This window comes from Phyllopteryx taeniolatus, chromosome 20 (genome assembly GCF_024500385.1).
Source record: "Phyllopteryx taeniolatus isolate TA_2022b chromosome 20, UOR_Ptae_1.2, whole genome shotgun sequence".
NCBI lineage: Eukaryota > Metazoa > Chordata > Actinopteri > Syngnathiformes > Syngnathidae > Phyllopteryx > Phyllopteryx taeniolatus.
In genome coordinates this window covers 344,747-370,014 of record NC_084521.1, presented here as the reverse complement: position 1 = coordinate 370,014, position 25,268 = coordinate 344,747, and the positions used below count along the sequence as shown (strand labels likewise).

At 42.9% G+C, this 25,268-nt stretch overlaps 2 protein-coding genes across 8 annotated transcripts in view; both read left to right on the top strand.

Annotated features, from left to right (window-relative positions):
• LOC133469905 (nebulin-like) overlaps positions 1-11,544 on the top strand; it is a 38,452-nt gene extending 26,908 nt beyond the window's left edge. Inside the window, exons 44-63 of one of the 6 annotated variants that reach the window (XM_061757515.1) lie at positions 246-356; positions 817-927; positions 1,347-1,448; positions 1,665-1,769; positions 1,845-1,943; positions 2,473-2,571; positions 2,659-2,763; positions 2,853-2,960; positions 3,077-3,187; positions 3,679-3,906; positions 3,975-4,079; positions 4,166-4,270; positions 4,807-4,911; positions 6,082-6,174; positions 6,269-6,373; positions 7,188-7,350; positions 8,130-8,222; positions 9,457-9,552; positions 9,800-9,930; positions 10,639-11,544. In XM_061757515.1, coding sequence (XP_061613499.1) covers positions 246-356; positions 817-927; positions 1,347-1,448; positions 1,665-1,769; positions 1,845-1,943; positions 2,473-2,571; positions 2,659-2,763; positions 2,853-2,960; positions 3,077-3,187; positions 3,679-3,906; positions 3,975-4,079; positions 4,166-4,270; positions 4,807-4,911; positions 6,082-6,174; positions 6,269-6,373; positions 7,188-7,350; positions 8,130-8,222; positions 9,457-9,552; positions 9,800-9,930; positions 10,639-10,815 — 2,352 coding nt within the window. In that variant the 3' untranslated portion in view covers positions 10,816-11,544. Of the gene's footprint in view, positions 1-245; positions 357-816; positions 928-1,346; positions 1,449-1,664; positions 1,770-1,844; positions 1,944-2,472; positions 2,572-2,658; positions 2,764-2,852; positions 2,961-3,076; positions 3,188-3,678; positions 3,907-3,974; positions 4,080-4,165; positions 4,271-4,806; positions 4,912-5,564; positions 5,763-6,081; positions 6,175-6,268; positions 6,484-7,187; positions 7,351-8,129; positions 8,223-9,456; positions 9,553-9,799; positions 9,931-10,638 lie in introns of those variants that run through there. The other 5 variants (XM_061757516.1, XM_061757517.1, XM_061757518.1 and 2 more) reach the window with 5 other exon arrangements.
• Positions 11,545-13,773: 2,229 nt separating this feature from the next.
• ssr1 (signal sequence receptor, alpha) lies at positions 13,774-20,668 on the top strand. Of its 2 annotated transcripts, XM_061758647.1 has the most exons (10): positions 13,774-13,958; positions 15,012-15,145; positions 15,212-15,311; positions 16,456-16,559; positions 16,641-16,799; positions 16,869-16,945; positions 17,395-17,473; positions 17,542-17,635; positions 18,051-18,065; positions 19,193-20,668. In XM_061758647.1, exons 1-10 carry the CDS (start codon positions 13,889-13,891, stop codon positions 19,258-19,260), a joined length of 900 nt encoding a protein of 299 aa, XP_061614631.1. In that variant the 5' UTR covers positions 13,774-13,888; the 3' UTR covers positions 19,261-20,668. The 2 variants fall into 2 exon arrangements, with proteins under 2 accessions (XP_061614631.1, XP_061614632.1); XM_061758648.1 differs by lacking the exon at positions 18,051-18,065 and having other exon boundaries at positions 13,776-13,958.
• Positions 20,669-25,268: the final 4,600 nt, after the last annotated feature.

Here is a 25,268-nt window from a genome sequence, read left to right as displayed (position 1 = left end):
CGACAAACACTAGCGCTGCACTGATGACCTGGGTCATATTTTCTTTATTCTCTGTGTAGAATGACAAACACTAGTGCTGCACTGATGACCTGATAGGAGTTGCGATGCCGCATTGAAGTGTTATGAATCACACTCTCGCTCATGACACACTAATGTGCAGCAGCATTGAGAATCACGGAAACTAATCCAAAAAGCATGAAACTCTTCACTTAACCATTAAAAGGGAGTCTCTGTGTGTGTTACAGAAGTTGTACAAAGAGGAGAGCAAGAAGGAAGCCGCCTGCAGTTTGTACGCTCAAATGCCTCAAACCATCGAGACTGTCTTTGCCAAAGAGCTCAGCAAGACGCAGAGTGACGTGTGTGCTAACGCTAAAGGAGCTTGAGACCCACATCACAACAATCTCACACACACACACACACACACACGTTATCTGACGTATGAGGTCCCACATAGGCCAAACACAAATAACACATAATAATAATATTTACCTCTCACATACACCCACAAATTTGAAGATGAGGTTTTGGTGAGTGTGAGATGTTTTTGGGTATATGTGAGAGACATTTTCAAGAGTGTGAGAATTTATTTGTTTGAGAGGGTTTTTTTTTGCATGTGAGAGGATTCTGAGTGAATATGCGAGGTTTCTAGTGAGTGTGAGATGTTTTTCGGACTGAGTGAGGTTTTTGTTCTTGTGTGAGTTTTTTCGGTGAGTATGAGAGGTTTTTTTGGGCATGTGTTGTTGTTGGACTGGGTTGCTGGTACACACTGACTGGACACTAATGTCCTGAATTCTGTTTGATGTTGTCCCTGTGTAGAAGTTTTATAAGGAGAAGTATAATCACGACAAAGGCAAGTCGGACTACGTCAACATGAAGACGCTGCCGGACGTGGAGCACGCCATGGACGTCAACAGGAAGCAGAGCCACGTAACCGCAAACAGCGCAATACCATGTCTTGGGAATCACTGCCTTGCCACTATCTACTAGTGCCAATATACTAGTTTCTTTGAGGCAAAATAGTACATTCACACTATCTTGTGGTATCTTGATGTCGAGAAACTATGCTGAATTGTGGAGTTTCAAGGACCTTCATTTAGATAAAATAGTGCTTTGCTGTCATCTTGGTGTTGAGAAACTATGTTGAACTGGGTTAAGCAATTTCATTTAGACAAAATAGTGCTTTTGCCTCCATCTTGGTGTTGGGGAACTATATTGACGTGACTTGAAGAGTGTCATTTAGACACTCCTTAATCCCTAAATCCCTTTTTAGTGAATTTTGTAGTGATGAAGGATTAGGAAATGCTGAATGAAGCCGAACACGCGAATGGCGTCTGCGCTGTTCTCAGGTCAGCTACGGGAAGGGGAAGGAGGAGCTTCATCGCTACAACACGGCGCCCGACAGGGCTGACATCGTCAACGCCACCAACGCAGCCAAACTGGCCAGCCAGGTCAGTCGCTCTCATTTTTCATCTCCATGACAACAGTTTGATGAATTATAGACAATGTGCAGCTGTTAAAACGAATGCATATGTGTCTTACATAACACTAACGACATCTTTTAGCATTTGTATCTATTATGTATGCGTTTAATAAATGATTTGCTCACATTTGAGTGTTCATAGTCACATATACGTCATTTGTGCGTGTGTGCGGGACGCCCACAGGTGGCCTACAAAAGTGACGCCAGGCAGTCGGTTGTGAGTGACAGTTCACTCCTGGCGCGCGCGGACATCAATCACGCCAAGGAAGTGTCCAAACTGGCCAGTCAGGTACACACATGTGCACGCGCAGGCTCACATGTGCACGCTTCCATTTTGTCCAACTGAGGGCGTGCCCTCACGCAGGTGCAGTACAAGCGGCAGGCGCATGGGCGACCTCGCTACAACCCGCTGGACTGCGTGTCCTTCAAACACACCCAAGCCGCTGCGGCGCTCGCCAGTAAGGTGAGCAGGTCGCGTGAACAATTCCGTCACAACGTGCACCTCACACAGGTCGCCAAGTTTATGAATCTGGTGAAATTCATAACCTTACACACACACACGCATGAATAATCTGCACAGCGGGCACCTGAGCAAAACATTTCAATTTTAGTTGTGTGTGTGTGTGTTGTGCGTGTTCAATGAATTATAGAAATGTTAACATTCGTAACAGGAAGTGAACAGTGTGAGTGCGTGTGCGTGCATGCGCGTGTCTGATGACAGACTGTGAACACGCAGCCTGTTTAGTGTGCTTGTAACCATGGAAACTTTTGTCAAGCAAATGGAATAGAGGAGGTTGGATGAAAAGCTGGAGAAGTTGAAGAGGGCAATACACACATACGCGCACACACGCGCAGCGAGGAAGCGCTTCAGTTCCAAACGTTGCAGAACAGGACATCCACTTTGTGATCACTTCAGAAGGAAACAAGTTGAAGTGAATGTCTTTGAAAGCCTTCAGAATATCACATTATCAAGTTTTGTTGTTGTTGATCAGGTCAAGTATAAGAGCAACCGAAAACACGAAGGTTCTTCCGACCTGCCGAACCTCCTGCAGCTGGAACACGCGCTGCACGCCAGCAAACTGCAGAGTAACGTGCGTGTACATCCACCATAAATACACTTCGACACCATAACTACACACTCACTCTGTGTGTGTGTGTGTGTGTGTGTGTGGCATCAGGTGGAGTACAAGAAGAAGTACGGGCAGAGCAAGGCTCAGTACCACCTCACCCTGGACACGGCTGAACAGCGCCACCATAGGAAGAACGTGGTGCTGCACAGTCAGGTCTCACGCACACACAAAACCACAGACACACACGCCATCGCATACATGAACACACACACACATGGCCTGATGTGCGTGCGTGCTTACAGGTGAAGTACCGCGAGGAGTACGAAAAGAGCAAAGGTCACACACATCTAGAGTTTGCGGACACGCGAACATACAAAGTGCAAAAGGTGGCGCAGAAGCTGCAAAGCCAGGTAACACAACAAATCACACAAATCAACCGTGCATGTCCATCAAAGGAAGTACAGGAAGTAAAGTGTGCGTCTTTTGAAGAGAGTACAGGGAGTAAAGTACTGTATGCGCTTTTTAGAGGGAGTACAAGCGTGACTATGAGGAGCACGTGAAGGGAAAAGCCTTGGTGGAGGTAGAGCAGACGCCGGAATATCTGACAGCTCGTCAGGCCACCGACCTGCTTAATGAGGTAAAACACACACAAGCAAATGATTGTGTTCCAGGCCTCGTGGTCATTTTAACTGTGCCTTGCTCTGTATACCTGAAATATGAACATCAGTTCACAAACTTAATTTGTTCTGAGACGCAGTTCGCATCAGAGGAAGTAAAGTGTGTGGCCTTCAGATAACAGTAACAGATTTAGGATTCCTAGTAACACTTTCTCTTTCCGTTTTTTGGAGCCATACTGAGGGCTAATTTAGTCCCACCCCCCCAAAAAATAAAAAAACAAACAAACAAAAAAACACATGCCTGTAATGTGTAATGCATTGGGCCAATAATTTTTTACGCAGCGTGAGGAAAACCAAAACTGAGCCCAACGCATCCATCAAGATTGTTCGTGAACCCGGGAAATATCCATCCATTTTCTGTACCGCTTATTGGGAAATGTTGTTCGTGAACCGACGTTCCACTGTATTAATACAAGTTATTCATTGTAATCCTGATCGTGCTTCTGTGTAGAAGGAGTACAGAAAGGACCTGGAGCAGGAAGTGAAGGGGCGGGGCTTATCCGGCCTGGGCCTGGAGGACACGCCCGAGCTCCTGCGGGTCAAACAAGCCAATCGGATCCTGAACCAGAAGGAATACTGCAAGGATCTGCGCACGGACGTGCTGGGCAAAGGGATGCGGCTCAGCGCCGACGTCCTGGAGGTCCGACGGGCCAAGAGGGCCTCCGACATCCAGAGTCAGGTGACCGGAGCTCGCCGGCGTACGCCTGTCGGCACTGGACCCGCCTTCACTGTGCATGCGTGTAACAGAGGTCCTACAAGCAGATGGACCATCTCAGGGAGAACTCGTACGGGACCGTCACCGACACTCTGGAACTTGTGCACGCCTCTTACCTCAAAGACGTCTACAGTCAGGTGAACGCTGTTTGCTTTCAGTCTGTCTGCCCATCTATCCGTCCATCTATCTGTTGATCCATCCGTCCGTCCGTCTGTCATTCCAGAAGAAGTACAAAGATGCCGCCGAGCGTCTGCGAGCTCGTTACAGTGCGGTGTCACTGACTCCCGAGATGGAGCGAGTGAAAGCCAATCAAAGACACGTCAGCTCGGTGAGATCTCGCTCGCATCGCGACATTCGACTTCTTCGTCTTCTACGCAAAAACTTTATATTTTTAGGTTCGGCTCGTCCTCCGCTCCCATTCACTTGAACATAACGACGTTAATCGCAGGCGCAGATTTTAGCGACAGTGATTTCATCCACACTTACATTATGAATAATAAATAAAGTTAAGTATTGTTGTAAAACACATATGTATACTTTATAGACTGTACTTATATGGCTGGGACTCACTCGCTTAAAACCCGGAAATGCCGTGTTGCCTTTCAGTTGAGTTGAGCGGGTGGGCAGCTATTAATCGATGAAGCTACGTCACAATGACGGCGATTTCAAATTTGCAAGTGTTACGCCGTTTATCGCCTTTCGCATTCAATCGACAAACCGTGCAGATGTCAAACTTAAACCAGGTCACAGACGCATTTTGACCTGAAAACGGTGGGAAAAAAATTGGACTTTGATGGCACAGGACCTTTAAATGTTCATCGTGAACGACTGGAAGTGTGAGCCTGACTCCCTGTCGCCCCCTAGTTGCACTACTGCTGGGACTCCAAGCTGATGAGAGGTCTCATGTCCCCCGTGACCGACACCCCAGAGATCGTCCTCGCCAGAGAGAACGCCAAGAAGATCAGTGATGTACACGCGCACACACACACACACGCACACACACGAACGCACACACACACACACTCTGTAGGTTCCTAATTAATGAAACTAAATACTTTCTCTTCGTCCACAACTTTGTCTCCTGGTTTTGTTCTATAGTTTACTTCAAAATGAAAGCGATGATACAAACAATATGCCAGAATAACTAAACTAGGGAATGAGGTCAAGAAAATGGCAAACACAAGAGCGAAAAATGGAGATGTAAAAAAATGTGTAACCGCCTCACTCCCCAGGTTACCACAACAACACATGGATTCTTCCACCTTAAATAGTTGAGTGGCATGAACGTCAACCCATGCAAACATACGAAAGGTGGGCAATTTCGTGGTTAAACCATTAGGCACTATGCATCACAGTGACAGTCTCAGCATTGGGGGCAGAAAGTAGGGACGGCAGATCCCGCTGCCCCCCACAATTCTTTGCTGTGCTCATTTTAGCTACAGTACTGTATTTGGAGAAAATCATGCTAAATTTGCGCTTTACTTGCATTTGTTCCTGTCCATGTTGCTACGAGTGTGTGTACTAGCTATACGATGGACTAAGGCAGGTATTTGTTAATGTATATCTTGAAACTCGGCCTGTGGTAACAGTGGCATTCCGGTCATGTTCTTTGTATCTTCAAGAAATTTGGTGACTCACCAAAGCGGAGTGCCCGGAGAAAACTCACGCGGGCACGGGGAGAACATGTAAACTCCACACAGGCGGGGCCGGGATTTGAACCCCGGTCCCCAGAACTGTGAGGCAGATGTGCCAACCAGACTCCACCGTGCCGGCACATTATAGTCAAATAGCCAAAAATGCTAACTGTACTAGACGTGCAGGTGAGTAACAGCACTACTTGGATCTATAAAATTTTTTACTGAGTCTGCAGTACGTGTACTGTAATGTAGTGAGGGAATATTGTTTTACATTCTTAGGAATGAAACCCCTGCCTCGTTTTTGATGAACACTTACACCTGTTACGCTGCTGTATTTTAACTTTTTTTGGCCTTGATGGTCTTAGAGATTTTTGATGTGCTACTTGGGGTCTCGAATTTAACATCTACTGCTGCGCACCATGAAGCTCAAACAGCAACGTTGTGTTCCACAAAGATCCCACGTTCAGGAGTTGTGACTCGCGTGTTGTTGTGCATCGTTCAGGTGCGGTATCGAGAACAGGTGGGCTGCGGGACCGCCGTCATGGAGACGCCCGATATGGAAAGAGTCCGACGTAACCAGGAAAACATCAGCACAGTGAGCACGCTTGCACACACATGCACGCTTACATTGATATCTGTCACACAGTGTGTGTGTGTGTGTGTGTGTGTGTGTGTTTGTGAGAGAACAGGTGAAGTACCAGCGTGGGCTGCAGGAAGTTCGGGGGCGCAGCTGCACAGAACTAGACACCCCCGAGTACAGACGGGTGCGGAGGTCTCAGGACTCTGTTTCCATGGTAGCGGCCGCCTGCTGCCCGGCTCGCCTGCGGCGTTGGCCGGCTAATGGACAGCGCGCGTGCCAGCGTGACGCTCGTACTAACTGACGCCCACACACACACATCCTGATGTGTGTGTCTCTGTGTGTGTGTGTGTGTGTGTGTGTGTGTGTGTGTGTGTGTGTGTGAGCAAGCAAGCTTGTGGGTGTGATTAATAAACGTTTTAAAACAAATGTGCTTCTTTTATTTGCTCACTGACAAAATGCACCGTGTGTGTGTGAGTGTGCATGCGTTAACATATTTTAACTCTTATGTTAGTTTTATTTTATTTTTAATATTTAATATTTTTTTATTTTGCAGTTGTGTCTAGTACTAGGTTTTATATTAACATTTAAATATTGTATTTATTTGTAATTTTTTATTTTTTTGTGTATTTAATATTTTTTTCCGTGTCCTGCACTAGTCTTGATACTAAGATATTTTAAGTTTTTATGAGCTTTAAATTATGTTCTTAATTATTGTAATTCTATTTTATTTTTATTTTGGAGTTTACATTTTGTTGTAGGTATCCGTTAACATTTTGTTGTATGTATCTGTCTGTCCACTATTTTTATATATTTTTTTACTCAGTTAATTTTTCTTCTATTTTACTTGATTCAGTTTCGATAACAAATTTTAATGTGTAATTCTCGAGTTATTTTAAAATGATTGTACAGTAGTTTATTTTAATTTTGACATTTTTGATGTGTGTAGCAGTAGTCCTGACATGAACGCGGTTTGTTTATTATTTGCTATTTACCCTTACGTCTTTCTTTGTGTTCCCCTTTTGCTGCAGGCCAAGTACCATGAGGAATTTGAGCGCACCCGCGGTCGCGGTTCTACGACTGGATTGGACGAGGCCGGCACGGAGCGCTACCAGCGGGCCAATCACGTGATAGCGGACGCGGGTCCCAACCAGATGATGGACACGGACAGACGACCCGGAGGCATCATCGTAGGTCAGCGAGCTTACTTTACTTTTTTTTAATTTAGCTTTTAAAAGAGAAAATGTGCTGCTTATAAGTGAATATAAACTCGTGACTGGTGTAGTAGTTCACATTGCCGGGCAGTGGTTATTGTGGCTGCTCTGACGCTTTTTGTCACGTGGGAGACGGCAGAATGTTGGCTTCCTCCTGCGAAGATCCACGTATGTCGTGATCGCACGATGGACGACGTTCTCTAGTGTGGGCCGGTCCTTTTGTGCTCAAGAATAACTTTTTCTTAAACAAACAAAAAAGTGCATTAAATAAGTAGTATGTAAGTTTAATTCAATTATGTATACATTGTAGCTTTATTATTAAAAATGAATGAATTAACTATTTTTAAATTAAAATTAAGTAAAACAAATGCTGAATGTAGAGTAAATGTAAAATGTTGATTATTATTATTGAATAATATTTTTTCAATTATTTACAATAAACCAATCAAGCCATTAATTATTTTTTAATTAATAAAGAATTATAGCTAATTTTATAAAATGTGATATGAATCAAAGTGAAAATTGTCTAAAACCATGTTACTTTTTAGGTGATGAGTTGTATTTGAAGTGTAATCAGATACATTTGGGCTAGAACTAAGACAAATATTATTGGTTAGATTTGGAGTTCTTGTGGTGTGGGTGTCCTGACGGACCAGACCAGGCGTTCGCTACCGGTTCTTGTGTCCCGACGGACCCGACCGGCTGTGCGCTACCGTTTCTTATGGCGCCAACTCAGTGTTATTCCCGTCATCTCTTAAGACGTGAAAGTGTGGAGAACCGATCCAGGCTCCATCTTTGACTTTGACCCGCTGGAGGATGACGTGCAGTCCAAGAGCCTGCGCAGGATGTCCGGTAGAACCCAGCTCCAAACCCCTCCCCCCACTGAACCGCCCCACTACTAAAAGAAAACCTCAAAGTTTTGTTTTGGTCTTCTAAAAACGATTGCGTCCCCTAACGAGTATTGTGTGATTTGGAGCACAACATAGCAAATTTAATCCATAGCATTATTCTGAAACATAGTAACCTTAATCCACAACATAACGACATTCAGCCACAACATAGTGACCTTAATCCACAACAGAATCAAATTCATCCGCAACACAATGACCTTAATCCACAATATAACGAGATTAATCCACAACATAACAGGATTAATCACAAACATTTAATACACAATATAACGAGATTAATTCGAAACATAGCGGCCTTAATCCACAATGAGATGAATCCGAAACATAGCGACCTTAATCCACAAAATAACGACATTCAGCCACAACATAGTGGCCTTAATACACAACGATATTAATCCGAAACATAGCGACTTTAATCCACAACATAACGACATTCAACCACAACATAGCGACCTCAATCCACAACATGAGATTAATCTGGAATTTGCGATTTTGATCCACAACAAACAAGATTAATCCAAAACATTGCGAATTTAATGCACAACATAACGACATTAATCCGCAGCATAGAGACATAAATCCAGAACATAGCTATGATAATCCATAACATAGGGACGCTAATCCACAACATAGCGATGTTAATACACAACATATAGACACTAATACATAACATAGACACTAATCCACAACATAGTGACTTTAATACACAACCATGTGACGTTAATCCACAACATAACGACGCTAATCCACGACATAGAGACCGTAATCCACAACGTAGGGACATTAATCCACAACATAATGGCATTTAAACACACCGGACGGAGGCAGCAGGAGCTCACTTTCAGTGTGTTTAAATGTTATGGATTAATGTCGTGATGTTTTGGATTAATGTCGTGATGTTGTGGATGAATTTCGTGATGTAGCATTTCCGTTTTGTTGTGTTGTGACCTGTCTCGGTCCCTGTAGAACAGTCTTTATGCAACAGTGCCCCCTGATGTTCAGGTGACACTTATCATATCATTCCTACCTCCAATCGGAATGTTGCACTGGGTGAGCTGACAATTTGACTTCCTGAAATTTGGAACACGAGCAGCTGACGTCATGACAATGTTGCTCTTTTCCTACTTCCGGTGTTTGCTTGGCGGCGGCTGGCCGGCGGCGCCCCCTGTGGTCAGAGCGGGTAGAGCGCAGGCTGAGCAGGCCTCCGTCCCGGCAGTCTCACAGCTCGCTGCCCTCTAAACTCTGGGATAGGAGCAGCTGCGACACGCCGGGTACATCTCACTCTAATCACGCTGTCACGTGATTGAATGGACACTCTCTGAAATGACGCATGTGATTTGATCATGAACGTCATCGCTGTTCTTATTATATGTGTTTGTGGTTTTGGGATGACATCAATCGAGGAAGTTGACACTTTGTAACCCTTTCAGACTCAGCTAGTAACACTGCTGCTACAACCTGTCAAATTATTATAGTTTAATAATAGAATTATTGTATGTGCATGCATGTGTGAGACAGCCCCGGTGCTTCCTGGAGCGTACTACCAGGGGGTGCACATGCAGCCGCAGCCTCAGTATCACGGCTACATGCATCAGACCAGCATGTCGTCCGTCAGATCCGTCACCTCGCCGCCACACTCGTCCGTCATGGTAAGTGCGCCCCTGCAGGCTCCCTGGCATCACCGCACATGACTATCTTCTTTCATCGGGAATCACAGGTTTCAAATTTACAGCCCGGGGACAAGATTATTTGGTCCACCGATGCAAATAAAGTGTCTACCTAAATGGGATTTGTTCTTCTATTTTGGCAGAAAATCTGTAACAAATGTGTGAATTTTCTTCACTTATTCAGTCAGTCACTCAAATATTACACTTCACCACATAGCTTAACATAAACTTAACAATGGTAATTATCCATAGATGCCACAAGATGATGGCAAAACTCGACTTTCCTATTAGAGAGGGCTATGGCCTATGTAAATGAAGGTCCTCCCCTCACTTTAATATAGTTCCCTGGAACCAAGATGATACAAGATGGAGCCTAAGTAACACTTTCATCTATAGACAATTACAGGAAACCCGTTTTCGGGGGTTGTCTATTAACCGTGTCTTTTTCGCTGGTTCCTTGCCAGCAAGATGTCACAAGATGGCGCCACAACATTGCTTTTATTCTAGACAAGACTTTAGCATGACCATAAAAAAGCGAATAACGGAGAATAGGTTAAAATAAAAATTGTAAATATGCAGGGGAACGCTAAATATGATATTCATAATCCTAAATACAATGTTACCTGCTACACAGATGAGCTCGACGCACTAGTAAATGTTGGCCTGCTTTGTGTGTGCGCGTGCGTGCAGCGTGTCTACCGGGCGCTGTACGACTACGCGGCGCAGGACCACGACGAGGTCTCCTTCCGGGACGGCGACGTCATCGTCAACGCGCAGTCCATCGACGAGGGCTGGATGTACGGCACCGTGCAGCGCACCGGCAAGTCCGGGATGCTGCCCGCCAACTACGTGGAATGTTGCAACTAGGGGACGCGTGCGTGCGTGCGATGACTTCATTTTAGCAGCAAAACACACACATACACTGCAAAACTGCTAAATCTTTCCCAAAACAGCTTACATCAAACAAGACATTTTGAAGTGAAAAAAATTATCTATCAATGGAACTAGTATGAACTGACTTGATAAGCTTCTTAAAATAAGATCTTGTATCTTCAAACAAGTATTTTCTTTTTGTATTGCTGAAAAATTTGAAAAAAAGCCAAAACTGTCTTAAAATAAGTGCAGTAAGATTTTTTTCACTAGAAATAAGAAATTCACTAGGTAAGATTTAGCATTTTTGCAGTGTAAAGTTTATCATGAGGGGAAAAAATTTTTTTTTGCTTTTTTTGCTCTGGTGTGTGTGCGTGTGTGTGTGCGCTTATGATTTATGTATTTTTTTTTTCCACTTTTCATCTCTACAATATCACTTGATCACAGCACATTTAGGAAAGTCTGTCTTAGTGTTTTGTGTGTTTGATTTCACAAATGCAATGAAATTAATATGTTGTGAACTCAGAAATACTGGTCAACTGTTTTCTTTGGTTTTGGATCATTTGAATTGAGGTTTATTCCCACGTACTCTTGATCTCTGATTCTACTTTAATCGCATGTTATTTCACTTTATACAGTGTCACCACCTAATCTATGTATTGCTGTGCCTCAATAGACACACACACGCGGTCTTAAATGAAATAAAACAGCATTTGTCAGCACAAATACGTCTTCAGTCTCTGAGTAGCAATTCAGTCTCCATCCATCCATCGATGTGCTAGCACTCTAGCTAGCTAGTGTTATCTATCTAGCTAGCTCAAGGGCCGGCAACGTCAACTACTCAAAGAACCGCTTGGACCATTTCAAGTCTTCCAAGAAGACACTTGTTTGAAGCTTACTTTCAAATGAAAAAGTCAATGTCTAATTGTGTCCCCCTTGTATTTATGAAATTAAAGCTCCAGCACACCTGCAACGTCAGTGAGGATAAAGCGGTACAGAAAATGGATGGATGGATAAAGCTTAACTTAAATCAATTAACTAATATTAATATCCATCCATCCATCCATTTTCAACACCGCTTATCCTGGTTAGGGTCGAGGGGCACCGGAGCCTATTCCAGCTGTCTTTGGGCGAAAGGCGGACTACACCCTGAACTGGTCGGCAGTCAGTCGCAGGGCACATATAGACACGGACAACCGTTCGCACTCAGATTTGCACCGTCACTGAGTGGGAACTGAACCCACGCTTGCCCGCACCAAAGTCAGGCGAGTGGACCACGACACCATCAGTGACCTAATATTAATAACGTATGGATATATATATATATATATATCCATCCATCCATCCATCCATCCATCCACTTTCTGAGCCGCTTCCCCTCACTAGGGTCACAGGAGCCTATCCCAGCAAATCATCAGGCAGGAGGCGGGGTACACCCTGAATTGGTTGCCAGCAGGGCACATACAAACAAACAACCATGCGCACTCACATTCACACCTACGGGCAATTTAGAGTTGTCAATTAAGGTGCATGTTTTTGGGATGTGGAAGGAAACCGGAGTGCCGGGAGAAAACCCACGCAGGCACCTGGAGAACATGCAAACTCCACACAGGCGCAGCCGGGGATTGAACCCCGGTCCTCAGAACTTTGAGGCAGACGCTCTAACCAGTCGTCCACCGTGCCGCCATTATATATCCATCCATTTTCTGAGCAGCTTCTCACTAGGGTCGTGGGCGTGCTGGAGCCAATCGCAGGGCACATAGAAACAAACAACCATGCGCACTCACATTCACACCTACGGGCAATTTAGAGTTTTCAATTAACGTGCATGTTTTTGGGATGTGGGAGGAAACCGGAGTACCCAGAGAAAACCCACGCAGGCATGGGGAGAACATGCAAACTCCACACAGGCGGGGACGGGGATTGAACCCAGGTCCTCAGAACTGTGAGGCTGACGCTCTAACCATCCACCGTGCCGCCGCCATATATATATATATATATATATATATATATATATATATATATATATATATATATATATATATATATATATATATATATATATATATATATATATATATATATATATATATATATATATATATATATATATATATATGATGCAGGAGATAGGGGCTGTGGCGACCCCTAACGGGACAAGCCGAAAAGAAGAAGATGGATATATATATATACACACACACATCCATCCATCCATTTTCTGTACTGCTTCTCCTCACGCGGGTCGCGCCCCTGCTGGTGCCCATCCCAGCTGACTCCGGGCGAGAGGCGGAGTACATCCTGAACTGGTCGTTTTCAATTGTCAGCTCACCCAGTGCAACAAACAACCATTCACACCTATGGGCATGTTAGTTTTCAATTGACCTTGCACACATGTTTTTGGGGATGTGGGAGGAAACCCGAGTGCCCGGAGAAAAGCCACGCAGGCACGGGGAGAACTCCACACAGGCGAGGCCGGATTTTACCCGTAACTTCAGAACTGTGAGGCAGATGTGCTAACCAGACATCCACTGTGCCCCCCACACACACACACACGTGTGTGTGTATGTATATATATATATATATATATATATATATATATATATATATACACACACACACACACATATACACATCTCGCCACTATTTGCATATCTGTTGTTGACCAATACAGGCCACTCGTATTGCACTGGACTATTGCTATGTTAGTCATTCAAACTGCTCTCATTGCACAATTGTAAAAAAAAATACATAAACACAATAAAAAAATTGTACCGGCATTACCAGATAACTAGCAACCCTTTATTGCTCAGTGACTGTTTTTTTCAATGTCTTTATGTCTCAAAAGTCTTCTCTGTCAATTGACTGTCGTACTAGAGCGGCTCCAACTACCAGAGACAAATTCCTTGTGTGTTTCTGATATATACGTGTGTGTGTACGTTAAGATGTAAATCCACCAGATGGCGACAGTGCACGTTCCTTTGCGCGGCGGGTCGTAGAAGAAGAAAACCTCTACTACCTGTGCGCGTGTGTTGCATTTTGTGAATGAGAAGGCGCTGATTTTGTGTCCAAAATGATGTCGTTTCTTCCCAAAGTGCTTCTCGTGGTGCTGTTGGCTTTCCCGGCGTACGTCGTCTTCACAGGTTGGTGTGTTTTTCCACACAAACGAGCGGTGTTGGAACTCTGCAAGCGTTAGCTTAGCTTATTTTAACTTAGCTTGGCCTGGCCTTTGCCCATTTGAACATGTGCCACAGCTGATCAATGAGACAATTCCCCGGAAATCATCTTGATAGCGTGACTTTCCGAAAGACTGGCTCACAGTTTGTAGCTCAACCCCAAATGGTACCGTTGACGAGTTGTGCACTTGACGTGAGTCGGCTTGCTTGGACTGACGTGGCCTCAATGCTAGCGACAAGCTAAATAGCTTGAGTAGCATGCTAACACACATGTTTGATTGAGTTTAATCTCTCATAATATTTCCTTTTGAGCATTTTGGAGTGCGTGTAATGCAATACTTAGTATGAACACGAGAGAGATTTTGTCGCGTAGTTCAAATACACAAACGCAGCCATTTCAAATGAAAGTTGATAAAACATTTTTTATTTGTTCTTTGCTCTATTGCGATTTAAAAAATATATATTTTACATTCGAGTGTGACTGTAAGGTTTCTAAAGGGTCTCGAAAAAGTGATTGGTCGACAGTCTTCTATCTCCTCCTTCCACTTTTCTAATCTTGACAACACAATCAGCTGAAAAGTGCAAAGTTTTCTGCTGAAGTTGTTTCCGGATTGCGTCGCAACATTCTACACACACACACACACACACACACACACACACACACACACTGATTGTAAGTTAATTTCATTTATGTAGCACTTACCGCAGAGATAAAATGCATCACAGAGTTAAAATAGTCATGTCAATGAAATGCACATTATTTTACCGTTAATACAAGAAAAAACACAAATCAATAAAAAAAAGGCATGTTAACGTTTTTACCGGCTTTTTAAAAATGCCCAGTGAGGAGGCAGCTAAAAAAAATGCATTTCACTCTTTGCTAATGGACTGCAAGACTCCATCACTTTTTCAGTGTTCATCTCCCGTGAGTGATTTTGAGCAAAAGGCAGACAGCAATGACTTAACAAGGTGATAAAAGTCTACGATTGATTAATTTCTGAAGTGAATTTGGGCGCACAGGGCGGCCGGTGGGTGCCGAGGATCTGACGGAGGACGAGGAGGCGACTGAGACGGAGGAAGACGTCGTGGACGACGTGACGGCCGACGACGAAGACGACGAAGCCGAAGTGGAAGACGACGAGCGCACGGAAATCGTGAGATGAGCGAATGACTGCAAGATGAAATGAAAAGCAAACGTTGAGGCCGGTGTGTGTTTGTAGACTGAAGGAAAGGAGGACGACGAGGACGAGGAGGCGTCGGTCGGCGAGGTGAAGGCGTCTCCTAACGCGGACACCGCCATCCTGTTCGTCAAAGGAGAAGGTTGGTGGTCCTCCGAGCCGCCCGTGCGACCGCGTGGCGTGAACATTTGTACAACCTCCGAGCACATTTCCAGCCTCTTCGGCCGTTCGTATTCTTCGTCTGTTCAAGTGAATTGTCGTCAGTTGACTTTGAAGGCTGTAATATAAAGTGTAATCGTCGGTGTCGTTTTGGCACTTTGAATTTCACCGGAGTCTCACCCGCGATTTACACTCCAATGAAAGTTAGTTTCGACTTTTGCTCTGAACACACTCAAGCGTGTTAAAAGAGACTTTTTAAAGTCTGTTCTCATTCTCTTGCTCTCTATTTGCATCACTTTGAGGAAAGAAAAGAAATAAGACGAAGTCTGCTAGCTTACTGCTTGTGTGTCACGCAAAACACCATAGACAGGCTAACCAGGAACTCAGTCAGAATCAATTTGTTTGTGTATTTTTTTTTCCAATTTGAAATAGTCCTGTTATTGGGCAAAGGGATGAAAATTTAAGTTTCTTTTTGATTCATTGATTAATTGAAAAAAATAATCGACAAATTAATCAATTATTGAAATAACCATTAGTTGCAGCCTTACTTTACACCTTTCACGACTGTATTCATTTCTATAATTTTTGTTATGAAGCGTGGTATTTTAGACTTTTAGTTGCACACTCTTTTTTTAAAATGCATAAAGATATTTCTCTTAGCCTTGTACTTGGGTTTTGATATTTTAAAATCAACTCAATCATGGAATTTATTTCTGGAGGTTAATGGTGGTTTGTTTATATGTGCCCTGCGATTGGCTGGCAACCAGTCCAGGGTGTACCCCGCCTCCTGCCCGATGACAGCTGGGATAGGCTCCAGCACGCCCGTGACCCTAGTGAGGAAAAGCGGCTCAGAAAATGGATGGATGGAAGGTTAAATTGGGGGAGCGTCTCTACTGCCTCTTCTTGCTCTCAATTACGCTGCATGTCTTCCAGTGCAGCAGTGCCGCCCATGGCGTGTTGTGGCACAACGTGGTACTAGACTGACGGGACAAAACTAAATCGGGACTTTCCTGTACACTCTAAAACCTTAAAAAAAACCAAAAAAAACAACTGCTTAAAAATCTGGGGGAAAAAGCAGTGTAGTTTGCTGTGCGCACGAGTGAAGTGAGTCTGATATTTTGTGTCAGACTTCCCAGCCAACGACATCGTCAAGTTCCTGCTGGGCTTCACCAACAAAGGTTCCGAGGACTTCATGGTGGACTCGCTGGACGCTTCGTTCCGATACCCGCAGGTAAGAACCGGATCGGCCCGTACTCCACCGAGCTTCCCGTTCTCGCTGGTCTTAAGGGTCGTCGTTGTCGTTGCGGGTCAGGACTATCAGTTCTACATCCAGAACTTCACGGCGCTGCAGCTGGGCACGGCAGTGCCGCCCGGGCGCCAGGCCACCTTCGAGTACTCCTTCATCCCGGCCGAGCCCATGGGGGGGCGCCCTTTCGGCCTGGTCATCAACCTCAACTACAAGGACGCCGACGTGAGTGCAGGGGTCGGCGCTGTCGCTGTAGCGATGCGCTCCTTTAAGCGACATTGTTGTTTTGCGCAGGGGAACGTCTTCCAGGACGCCGTCTTCAACCAGACGGTCACCGTCACTGAGAGGGAAGACGGACTCGACGGGGAGACGTAAGCCTCGATCGGTTATTTGTGTCGAGCTGGGCGGGTTCCTATTGTTACCCCCCAATAGCCGGGGGACATTGGAAGCAGCTGCTCCAAATTGGTCGTCGCTGCTCGACTTGTCCCAATCCGATTGCGTCATTTGTGTATGATGTGTGTTTAAGAGTTTAAGGGTACAGAAAGTGTTTATTAGGTTACCAGGAGTGTGGGAAAGATTAAGGAGCGTCATACACCTTTAAAACGGGTATGAATGATCCCAAAATATGTGGTCACTCCCTGGCTGATTTGACCTATTACGGGTCTGGTCCAGACCGAGCCCGCGATAAGCGACGCATTCCTGGATTGGGGTCGAAACGTTGAGAAAATGAATCGTCCCGACGATTTGGCCCAAAAGTCGCAGAAGCCGCGCCAAAGCCTCACCTGAGACTCAACGTGTTCTACTTCCTGTCGCACGGCAGCATCTTCATGTACGTCTTCCTGTCCGGCCTCGGCCTGCTCGTCATCGTCGGCCTCCATCAGCTGCTCGAGTCCAGAAAGGTAGCCGCCGCTAAACTTTATCCGCCTACGTCTGAACCGACGTGAACTCCTAACGGGTTTGTGAACAGAGGCGTCGTCCAGCCCCGAAAGTGGAAATGGGAACTTCGAGTCACAGCGATGTCGATCTCAGCTGGATCCCGCAAGAAACTCTCAACCAGATCAGTAAGTGCAACAAAAAGCACACGCTCTGCTCTACTCTGCTCCATTCTTGTCGTTGGGCCTGTTTACATGATGCAGCATTTCAATGAGTTGATTGCATATTTTACACATTTCCTTATCTACAAATGACATTGTTCATCTGTCTGAATTAGAAAAAGGAAAAAAAAAGGAGGGGGAGGGGCGTTGATCAAAAATGTGCCCAATCCAGTTTTTTTTTTTTTTTTTAATCAATTTGTTTCTAGTCTCTGCTGTTTTATTTTATTGTATTCTATCCTACTGTGGTCTTTTCTGTTCTATTCTGATCGGCTGTACTCTCTGGTACCCTTTTATCTTTCCACCTGGTTGAACTTTGAACTTTTCCGCCTGAGGATCACTCACTTTCTTGTCTGGTCTCTCCTGTTTCCTGTCACGCCTTCAGTGCAGAGTCGCAAAGGTGAGGCCTTGTTGCATCTTCAAGTTCACAACACCTGAGGGATATTTGACAAACAGGACTTCGTGCGCACACGTGTTCAGTGTTGGAAGGTTCTGAACAGTTCATATCGCGATTATCTTGACAAATTATCACGTTATTGCTATGATCGCCAGATTAAGAAAATAAATATAAACAAAATGAAAATATTGCAAAACGTTTTTTTTTTGAATGCCACCTTTTCGACATCAGAAATTGTAAACGTGTACAACCAAAGTGAATTTCCCCCCACCAAATGTAATCAAAATGATAAAGATGGCAGATTTTTAGTCCCACCACTTTTAAATATGTTAAGAACTTTTTTACACAAGAATATAGAAGAAAATAAAGGAGTGGAATCGGCTGAAATATCAAAAGTTTGTATTTCTAAAGTTGCAATATTACCAGAAAGAATGTAATTCTCCGATAATCAACTCTAAATTTTGTGAAAAACTTTAAATTACACATATTACAAGAAAAATCAACAAATTATGACAAAGTTGTGATATTATGAGGAAAAACACCCCAGGGGTGAGAGGAATTAAGTTTAAATATTACGATTAAAAAATAATTATCCCAGGCTGAAGACGGAATACAACAAGAAATATCAAAAAGTGTATGAGGAAAGAAAAACCCAAACTAAACTATTTGTTGCGTTTATAATTTGAGAATAAGGTGAAATATAAGAAAAAACATTGAATATTACAGGAAGAAGTCTTACTATAAATTATATTAATTTTAGGGGAAAAATTGATTTGATGAAAATGTATTGCAAAAAAAGGTATATAACAATTGTACCCAAATTAAAATCAAACAGTTCTTAAAGATTGAATCAAATGCAAAAGTATTGAACTTACCGTTCATACAACTGAAGAGTACTTGGGGAGTGATTCATTTGCATACCACTAGAGAGAGCCCGCGTACCTCTAGTGGTACTCCTACCACACTTGGACAATTGCTGTCGTAGGACATTTGTCAAATTAATTATTAGATGATGAACAATTGATTACAATTCAATTTGGTTGATGATAGCCATAATAAAAAAAATATGTGTGTGTTCCACATATCAAGTTTTAAGAGATTGTTTAATTTCAATTTTTTTTGCTCCTCAGACAAAGCGTCGCCCAGGAGGTCTCCACGCAAACGGAACCAGAAGCGCTCGGCGGGTTCTGACGAGTGACGGCACGAGGATGACTGCCCAGGACGACAACTGCCAGTGCCAATTTGATGGACTTTTTTTTTTCTTTTTTTTTTTTTCCCTCCCCTCCCAAGAAAAACTTTTTCACGCGCTGAACTCTCTTCTCACAGATTGAACAGGGCGCTTGTGTTGACACTGATGATGATTTTGATTGTAATGACATTGAACTGCTGATGCCGATGTAGTGAGGAGCTGAAAGTAGGCTTGCAAAATTCTGGAAGTTTTCCATGGCAATTACTTCATGGGAGTTTAGGGGAATAAACCAGAAAATTACATAACTGAAACAAGGGAACTTGAGTATAGTTGAGGAAAATGTTTTAACATAATCCTGACTTAAACAACCAGATTTCATGCACGTACAGTAGCACCTTGACTCCAGTCAAGTAAAAAAAATATTAAAGTTGGTGTCATGATAAAACAAAACTGTTATAGTTATGATTGAATTCATTAACTTTCCTTTAAATAGCCTCAATTAACATGAATTCCCATGGAAAAGTTCCCATTTGCAATATTTCCAAAATTCCTCCAGTTTAAATGAGTGAACATTTATTGGAAGTGTCCAGCTCTCCACTAAAGTGTCAATCAAAAGCAAAAACGTTTTCGTTGTGGGTCATGTTTGTGTGAGGCACTGACGACTCGAAACAAGTTGAAGATGTCACATTTGTTTACTGTCGCGCACAGGAGCAAAATGTCAGCTAATTTATTGGTGACATTTTTTTGTGGGGGTTTAATGTTAGTTTTACCACTAGGGGCCAGCGCACTGGGGAGATTCATGTGTTTTTGTGGCGAACGAGTGCAGAATTGAACTTTGACCTTTGTTTAAGGGCTACGTTTATTGATTTTTGCTTTTTAATGTTTTGCAAATCAACTTTTATTTGCACTTGTGCGTTGCTTGATTAGTCGTGTGAACAATAATTATTACAATTAAGTTTTGCCAATGTGATGTACTCTAATCTTTGATTTAAACAAACACTGTACAGTAAGGCCTTTCGATACATGGCCTTAAAAAATGCCTTACTATAAAAGGACTTACAAAATGTACATAGATGTTAAAAAAAGAACGGCCATGCATAGTAAGGCGTTTAAAGAAACCATGTAGAGTAAGACATTTTGTTAAAAAAAAAACACCATCCATCCTTCCATTTTCTGAGCCGCTTCTCTTCACAAGGGGCGCGGGCGCACTGGAGCCGATGCCAGCTATCATTGGGCAGGAGGCGGGGTACACCCTGAACTGGTTGCCAGCCAATTGCAGGGCACATCCAAGGTCTGTTTAATAAGTCCAGCCATCCATAGTGTATTTATACATTTTAATGTTTATTGTTCCCTAAAGTTGGTTAATTCAAATGTATTTATTCACCTTTACTTTCTTATTAAAAATTGTTACATTTTATTGTTCATATAAAATATTAGTCAAATAATTGTTCATATTTGTGGTTGGTTAATTGTAAATATGCTAATAATGACTACCTCTGTTATCCAGCGGGAGGCGCCACAGTACAACATTGGATATCAGTGGGCTGCGGTTGGGTTTTCGTGACTTGCCTTTAAAATAGCGTTTTTTCTTGTCTTTAAAAGACGTCAACCACATGTCACGTTGTTGCAACCTCTAAGGTCAAACAATAGGGATGCTTAAATTGGTCACAACTTCAGCGTTGAAAGCAAAAGAGACTTCAGAAAATGTGATTAGTCAGTATTACGCATCCATCTATCAGAGTGAGTGATTGCATTTGTTAATATTATGTGAGGTTAATATATTTTTCAACCTGAACAACAGTTAAGAATGCAAAAAACAAGTTCACCTTCAACATTGCCTGTAACAATGGCAGCAGTTCGAGTCATACTGTATTTATATTAAAAAAATTTCCCCTATGGCAAATGTTTACGTCATCTAAATCAGTGATTCTTAACTGGTGGGACCAGCCAGTAGGAGATTATATGTACATGTTCTGATATTTTCCGGTACAGTATAGAGGTGTACCCAGTTCCCAGTGTTACCCAATTGTGCTCTGGTCTCTATTTTTTTTGCAGCTCAGCCTCTGGCGTCATGGCTAGCAATATGAATTTGGCAGGATGTATATGTACTGTGAATGTATAACATACTGTATATGTGTTTTCAGAGGCTATTTAAAAAAGGGTCTATCGTTCTTAACTTCAAGGAAAGTGTGTCCCATGGTGAAAACAGTTGAGAACCACTGATATAAACAAATTGATATTGATCTGCCACCCCCAACACTTGTTTGACCTCAGAGGTCTAACTGTAAATAAACATCCATCCATTTTCTGAGCCGCTTCTCCTCACTAGGGTCGCGGGTGTGCTGGAGCCTATTGTCAGGTTCAAACAACCTAGAACATTTAATAAACAATAAACAAACAAGGAAGGAAGACAAGCGATGGTTTATATACTCGCGAGGAGAACGCTAAGAGTTTTTCGCAGTTACATACTCCTACCGCTCTGAACTAACTGTTGATTCCTCTCTTTTTTATTTTCTTAGGGTGGTTCCTAGTTACACAGACGTTGCTGCTATCTTGAGATAAGGGCACACACAGCAGCAACGTAAAACAATCACATATATGACTCATTGTGGAGATGTGTTCTTCATCAGTGCTGATTGCTTCAACCTTTGACCATCGACCACAAAATGTTCCAGCCGCTATCTTTTGATGGGGGCACAGTCCGCTTCACAGACAACGTCAACTTTTATGATACAATCAACATACTGCTTAATGCAGTATAATACTATAAGAGTAAATATGGGATAACAAATGTACATTTATTCTAACATTTCCCTCCTGTTTATCACATATTTGCTCAAATTTTCATATCACCATACATCAGTAACTTCAGTTAGATTTTTGACTGTAAAATCATTTTAATGAAAACACATACATTTACTCTCAGAGGCAATGTTAATCTTTATTCATAGCCACCTTGATCTGGAAATAAATCACGCAGGTCATAATGCACGTCATTATCATCATTACTGTCACTACCTTCAGAGTCAGGACCAAGTTAAGGATACATTTGAGCCATCCGGTTATCCATGGGTGAGATTGCTGTTGTTATCAATCTATTAATGAGAGAATGCAGACAAGGAATACAACAACATCCACACAATGTCTAAATTGCTGTTTTGGAATGCCATAAGTGATGTGGCTGATAGCTGATCATGTACAGCTTCAAACCCACTCTGTGTCCAATTGCCCAATTTTTTCACATTGTAATGGATGTAGGTGATTCTGTCTATGTTTTTGTTGGTTGTGCACCACCAACAGATCGAGGACTCAAATCCTGCAGCTATATGATACTCGAATTTGCACTCACTTGAAACACCATGGGGAACACCAACGGGGTTAATGTATGTTGGATCATTTTGGCCCTGCCAATCTGATACTCTTCTCTCTGACGTCGCCAATGTTCTGGCATGACAGTGGATAGACTAGCTGTTAATTCTTGTACAGACATGGGATGTGCTAATACCGGTAACAACAAAGTTACTAGAGCACAGAGAGCTGTTACATTCTTTGGCAATTTATCAAATAGTCTTGTATCTTTTCAGCTGTGAGGGTTGTCAAAAATACTTGAAATGGGCCTTAATTTAGTCGTTTTTCTAACATTTTCTGCATGTAGTCAGCTAAATTAGCTTCATCATTTGTTTCCCATTCATTCATCCTTCCATTTTCTGAGCCGCTTCTCCTCACGAGAGTCGCGGGCGTGCTGGAGCCAATCCCAGCTGTCATCGGGCAGGAGGCAGGGTACACCCTGAATTGGTTGCCAGCCAATCGCAGGGCACACACAAACAAACAACCATTCGCACTCACATTCACACCTACGGGCAATTTAGAGTCTCCAATTCATGCATGTTTTTGGGATGTGGGAGGAAACCGGAGTGCCCAGAGAAAACGCACGCAGGCACGGGGAGAACATGCAAACTCCACACAGGCGGGGCCGGGGATTGAACCCGGGTCCTCAGAACTGTGCGGCTGACGCTCTAACCAGTCGTCCACCGTGCCGCCCATTTGTTTCCCATTGGTTCTTAAATTGAGGTAGTTCATAAGGCCTTCCAATCAATGTTTCATAGGGTGTTAGCCCTGAAATACTTATTTTTATAAACAGCTTTACTAATTCCAAACACTGTGTCCATGGGCTTCCTGTTTCTTCAATGCACTTTTTTAGTCTGTTTTTTATTGTTCCATTCATCCTTTCCACTAATCCAGCGCTTTGAGGGTGGTAATGATTCTTTAGATCAATGTGAAACATTACTCCTATCTTTCTCACAATTTGGTTAACAAAATGGGCACCATTATCACTGTATATTTTTTCAGGAATACCATATCTTGGAATTATATCCTTACAAAGTGCTTTTTCCACTGTCAATGCATCTGGATATTTTGTTGGGAAGATTTCTATCCATTTTGAAAAGGCATCTATGATGACCAAACAATATTTATTTATATATTTTTTTCCTTACTTTGGTTTAATTCAACAAAGTCCATATGGATAATTTGAAACGGATATTGTGGTGTAGGGAAGCGTTCAATCCCTGGCCCCGCCTGTGTGGAGTTTGCATGTTCTCCCCGTACCTGCGTGGGTTTTCTCCGGGCACTCCGATTTCCTCCCACATCCCAAAAACATGCATTAATTGGAGACTCTAAATTGCCCGTAGGCATGACTGTGAGTGCGAATGGTTGTTTGTTTCTATGTGCCCTGCGATTGGCTGGCAACCAGTTCAGGGTGTACCCTGCCTCCTGCCCGATGACAGCTGGGATAGGCTCCAGCACGCCCGCGACCCTAGTGAGGAGAAGCGGCTGGATGGATGTCTCTCCAGTATGGCACAGTTCAGCGGGAATATCTGCAAGTTTAAGGTTGTTAGCCACAGCGAGTGCTGGCATTTTACCATTTTTTAGATGTTCATAGCAAGTGTGACATATCCACTCTCTTTTTCTTTCATCTGGTACTGTGCACGACGGCTTACATTCCCCATTACAAATATGAACAAACTTTCCTGTGAGGCAACTTGCTATGATGTCCTTGTTTTTTTAAATAAAAGTGACGCTGGCATGTGCATACTTAGTTTGTAGAAATAAAGTATAGTATAAATAATGCTCTGTGGCAAACTTCCCAGCGCCTGCTGTACACTTTTTTTTTTTATTTTCACTCATAACTTCACAAAGGATGCTTTCTTATTTTAACTCTAAAAAGCAAGAGACTTTACTGGGAAAGCATCCTTTGTGAAGTTATGAGTGAAAAAAAGTGTACAGCAGGCGCTCGGAAGCATTTTTAAGCAATAAAAAACAGCAAATGTGTGTAAAACTCCAACCAAAGCTTTGGGATTCAAACCACTGCCTGTAACTAGTATAAAGGGGAGAGTTCTACTCTAAATAGCCAGAGATTTTACTGGGAAAACATCCTTTGTGAAGTTATTGGTCAAAATACATAACGTGTACAGCAGGCGCTGGGAAGCGTTTTTAAGCAATAAAAAACTGCAAATGTGTGTAAAACTCCAACCAAAGCTTTGGGATTCAAAAAACTGCCTGTAACTAGTATAAAGGTGAGAATTCTACTCTAAATAGCCAGAGATTTTACTGGGAAAGCATCCTTTGTGAAGTTATTGGTCAAAATAGAAAACGTGTACAGCAGGCGCTGGGAAGCGTTTTTAAGCAATAAAAAACTGCAAATGTGTGTAAAACTCCAACCAAAGCTTTGGGATTCAAAACACTGCCTGTAACTACTATAAAGGGGAGAGTTCTACTCTAAATAGCAAGAGATTTTACTGGGAAAGCATCTTTTGTGAAGTTATGAGTCAAAAAAAATAAATAAAGTGTACAGCAGGCGCTGGGAAGCGTTTTTAAGCAATAAAAAACTGCAAATGTGTGTAAAACTCCAACCAAAGCTTTGGGATTCAAACCACTGCCTGTAACTAGTATAAAGGGGAGAGTTCTACTCTAAAAAGCAAGAGATTTTACTGGAAAAGCATCCTTTGTGAAGTTAT

Coding starts and splice junctions, on each gene's coding strand:
- ssr1 (XM_061758647.1), top strand. CDS start 13,889: ATGATGTCGTTTCTTCCCAAAGTGCTTCTCGTGGTGCTGTTGGCTTTC. Junction 15,146..15,211: donor ACGACGAGCGCACGGAAATC/GTGAGATGAGCG, acceptor GTGTGTTTGTAG/ACTGAAGGAAAGGAGGACGA. Junction 16,560..16,640: donor CTTCGTTCCGATACCCGCAG/GTAAGAACCGGA, acceptor GTTGCGGGTCAG/GACTATCAGTTCTACATCCA.